A 3,646-nucleotide genomic window follows, 5' to 3' on the forward strand; every position below is an offset into this window, starting at 1 on the left:
AGACGAGCTTATTAATCAGGAATAAAGCATTTATAACTGTTGTTATGAATAGCATACTAATGAGTGTTAATGTAGGAACAATGCTTTATAAATGATGAATTAAGTGTTATTATATGTAGTTATTATAAAGTGTTACCCAAAAGTATTGTGTAACTGACTACTGTACTCATCCAGTGTCATAAGAGGCGTCTCCCACAAACATGTTAACCAACAGACCAACAGTTTTAAAACATCTGCAATGGCACATAATCTGTCTCGGTCTTTGATTCTGATAAAATGTCTCATTCCACTTCACTTTTAATTTGTTTCTTTTCCCGCCCACAGTTCCCTACAAGTATGACTGGTACTCTAGAGAAGGGGGCCCACCACCAGGCCTTGGACCTGTCCGAGGAACTGCCGCCGCATCACCACCATCATCACCACAACAACCACCACCAGTATCTCCACCATTCCAACTCACTAGCCTCCACCACCGCTGTGGGTGGAGGCAGAGAAACACCTTTGCGTGTAGTTGTACCTCCTCCGTATTCTGCAGCTGAGAGCGGTGGTGGGGGTAGTGAGGCTCCTCTGGAGCTGCGGGGGTCCCTGGACTGCTGGGCCTGCTCCGTGCTGGTGACGGCTCAGAACCTGATCATCGCCACGATCAACGCCGGCCTCGCTGGACTGGTGTTCGGGACCATCCTGACACCGGCCATCATCATGGTCGTGTTTGGCTTCCTATGCCACTCTACAGTAAGACACGGGGAGATAGGGGAGAGGGTGGATGAGCGAGTGTGAAATGTATGCATGTTGAAGGATTTTGATTTAAAGTAATCAAAAAACCCTTTAAAAACTGGTGCAGTGTCCTTTGGTATGAGAGTAAAAAATGTGTTTGCATGTTCGTGAGGATAAATGTTGACTCACATTTGCTACACATAAACAAAAGATGAGAGGAATAAAGAAATGTCTACATCCATCTTTTTATATAACATCTAAAAGTCCTAATCTCATAACTTTGATCCAAAAGTTCCAAACAGTTGTGCCCGGGGCTTAGGGTGGAGTTTGGCTCCACCAGCGATGAGAAGTTTTATAATCTGATAAGTCTGAGGTTCTTTCAGATGTTGAGGAGATGTAAGAACTGGAGGGGCTGAGGGGTCAGGAGTCTAGGGAGCCAGGCATCAAAACCAAAAACTTTAAAAGACTGTTTGGTAGCCATCTGGGGATTTAAGGTCTCCTGGGATCAGACAAAATATTTAAAAAAATGCACAGAATGTGATGTAGACAGCTAAAAACATAAAAGAAGACACGTTACTCAAACAAAACAACCTTCTCTACCAATTAGTCAAAAAGCATTCACCTGTGCTTCCCCAAAATGTCATCGCGGTTCAGGGAATTTTAATGCATACCGATGGCATTTCTGCAGGCCGACGACCTCCTTAATGACCGGAGAGACCAGGATTCTGTTCCCCTGCTCCCTCACAATTAGGCCTCATGTGACATCAGCTTAGAGAGGGATTAACCAGGACCTGGGAGTGGAGAGAGGGGGAGGAATCAAAAGAGAGAAAAAAAAGGGGGGTGAGAAGAAAAGTAGATAAAGACAGGTGAGATAAGTGTTTAGGGTTCTTCAAAATGAACAGGCAACAATGAGAACATTTTCTAGTTATTCGAGGGAATTCCGTTTATAATAGTCATCCAAAAACACACCAAACACAATTTTTCACACGAGCAAAAATAAGCACATTCTTAGGCTCATTTTGCTTACTCTTCCCCACACTCCCTCCCTGCCTCCCTCCTTAATGTTTTGCATTCCAACGCCAGCTGGAATTTCTTTCTGACCAGCTGTAAGTCTACATCCGTCAGGATGGCATCACAATAAAAACATATACAAGTACCAAGATCTGGAAATGACCATTTTCAAGCTTTCGCAACAGTGTGAGATCCCTTATATTATATAACTACTAAAAGTGTATGCTCAACTTTCTCCAATAAAGTTATTGAATCAAACCTCTACCATAATAAATACTCTTCTCCCCCCTGAGCCTGCTCAGTTCTGCAAAATGTATTTACTCTCTGCACTTTTCTCATGCACTTGAATGTTCACTTCATCTTTCATGGAGAGATAAGGATGATTCAGGCCCGCTGTCTCTCCATTCCCTCCCACACTGAAATCCTGACCCTTCTACCTCCTCTCCCACTCCCCCAGTGTTCAGCTCAGCCACAAGCATGCATGCTTTGACATACTGTGTATTTATACACAGATCAGCAGTAGTCGCTACCAAGTTCCTAAGTTTGTTTGATTTTTGTCAAAATTAAATTGAGTGACCTACTGATTCAGTGCATGCGAGAGTGAGAGGTCTCAGACTACCTACTGGTGTCTGTCCTAACCTCAGACACACATAACACACAGAGCGCGTCATCTGTCGTCCTTATCTGTACTTCATAAAAGCATTTAAATCACTGCTGTTCCATGTGTGCAGAGATAACTCAAGATACAAAATAAAAACACAAGTACACACAAGCCAAAACACCAACCAATTTTGAAATCTGCAGGCCAAGTTGCTCTGCAGCTGCCCCTTGACCTTTGACCTCAGATCTGAAGGAAGGTTTTTCTCCAAGCGTTAATAAACAAGATCATAAAGAATTCAGATAATTATCGATGATGCCCTTAAGCAAGGCCTTTAACCCCCCCAGACTGTGGATTTGTTGGGCAACTTCCAGGTGTGGATGTGTGCAACTCTTGTGAGAGTGGCACATTCCTGAAAAATGGATTACTAACCTGGTTGAGAAAATGTTGATACAGGTGAAACAGCGGTTACATAACAAACTTGCCTCTACAGCATCCTGCCTGCGGCCATATCATTCCAACCGCCGTCTCTCTCCTCTCGTCCCACCAGGTCCGCCCTCATGGGACGACCCCCTACTGCTCGGACCTGCTGACTGACGGAGGCTGCGTGGCTCTGCTGGTGGTGGGCTTCCTCTTGGTCACCCCTCTGCTGGTGCTGGCGCTGGCCGCATACTGCCGCCTAGCCCGACACCTCCAGCTGGGCCTGTGCTTCATCCCGTACAGCCGGGCCGTGTACAAGAACCTGCCGGCCACCCGACACCGTGGCCTGGGCACCGGCTGCTGTGGAGGCCGAGATGGAGCCGATGGTGGCGGAAAGGGAAAGGTCTGGGTGTGAGCTGGAGATGGAAGTAAGGGGGAGAGAAGGGAGGGGGTGAGGAAGACCATCAGATGAAGAACATGAAGGGAACTGAACAAGAGGACAGGGTGGGGGTTGTATGGGATGACTAAAAGGCAATGGATGTGAAGAACAGATAAACCACCAGAGAAGGGAGGAAGTTATAAATGGCAATTACTGTAACAACCAGCTGAACATCCTGGAAGACTAGCTACACATACTGAGTAATGGCTTACATCCAGGTCTTAACTTCAGAGCAACATTATCGATTGTTCAGGAAAACAATATATATGGTGTACTAAGGTAATTGTTGGTATAATTACAAATGAATAAAAAATAATAACTACTAAGGTATTTGTTGGCATTATTCCACTGGACACATCGGCTGTTACTGGAATTTTGTAACTAGATAGATAGATAGATACACATATATATATGCATACACACACACACACACACACACACACACACACACACACACACACACA

At 45.0% G+C, this 3,646-nt stretch overlaps 1 protein-coding gene across 1 annotated transcript; it reads left to right on the forward strand.

The window, feature by feature from the left end:
• The first annotated feature begins 330 nt into the window (after positions 1-330).
• Positions 331-3,629, forward strand: tmem88b (transmembrane protein 88 b). The gene is made up of 2 exons (XM_031838528.1): positions 331-732; positions 2,874-3,629. The coding sequence occupies exons 1-2, from the start codon at positions 337-339 to the stop codon at positions 3,156-3,158; spliced, it is 681 nt and encodes a 226-aa protein (XP_031694388.1). The 5' UTR covers positions 331-336; the 3' UTR covers positions 3,159-3,629.
• The last annotated feature ends 17 nt before the right edge of the window (positions 3,630-3,646 follow it).

The sequence above is a fragment of the Anarrhichthys ocellatus genome, unplaced genomic scaffold, assembly GCF_004355925.1.
Source record: "Anarrhichthys ocellatus isolate YVR2014 unplaced genomic scaffold, GSC_Weel_1.0 scaffold799, whole genome shotgun sequence".
Classification (NCBI taxonomy): Eukaryota; Metazoa; Chordata; class Actinopteri; order Perciformes; family Anarhichadidae; genus Anarrhichthys; species Anarrhichthys ocellatus.

What these genes read in the sequence shown, in the direction of transcription:
- tmem88b (XM_031838528.1), top strand. Translation starts at nt 337, where the DNA reads ATGACTGGTACTCTAGAGAAGGGGGCCCACCACCAGGCCTTGGACCTG. An exon ending in GCTTCCTATGCCACTCTACA is followed by an intron (nt 733 to 2,873) that starts GTAAGACACGGG and finishes TCGTCCCACCAG; the next exon opens with GTCCGCCCTCATGGGACGAC.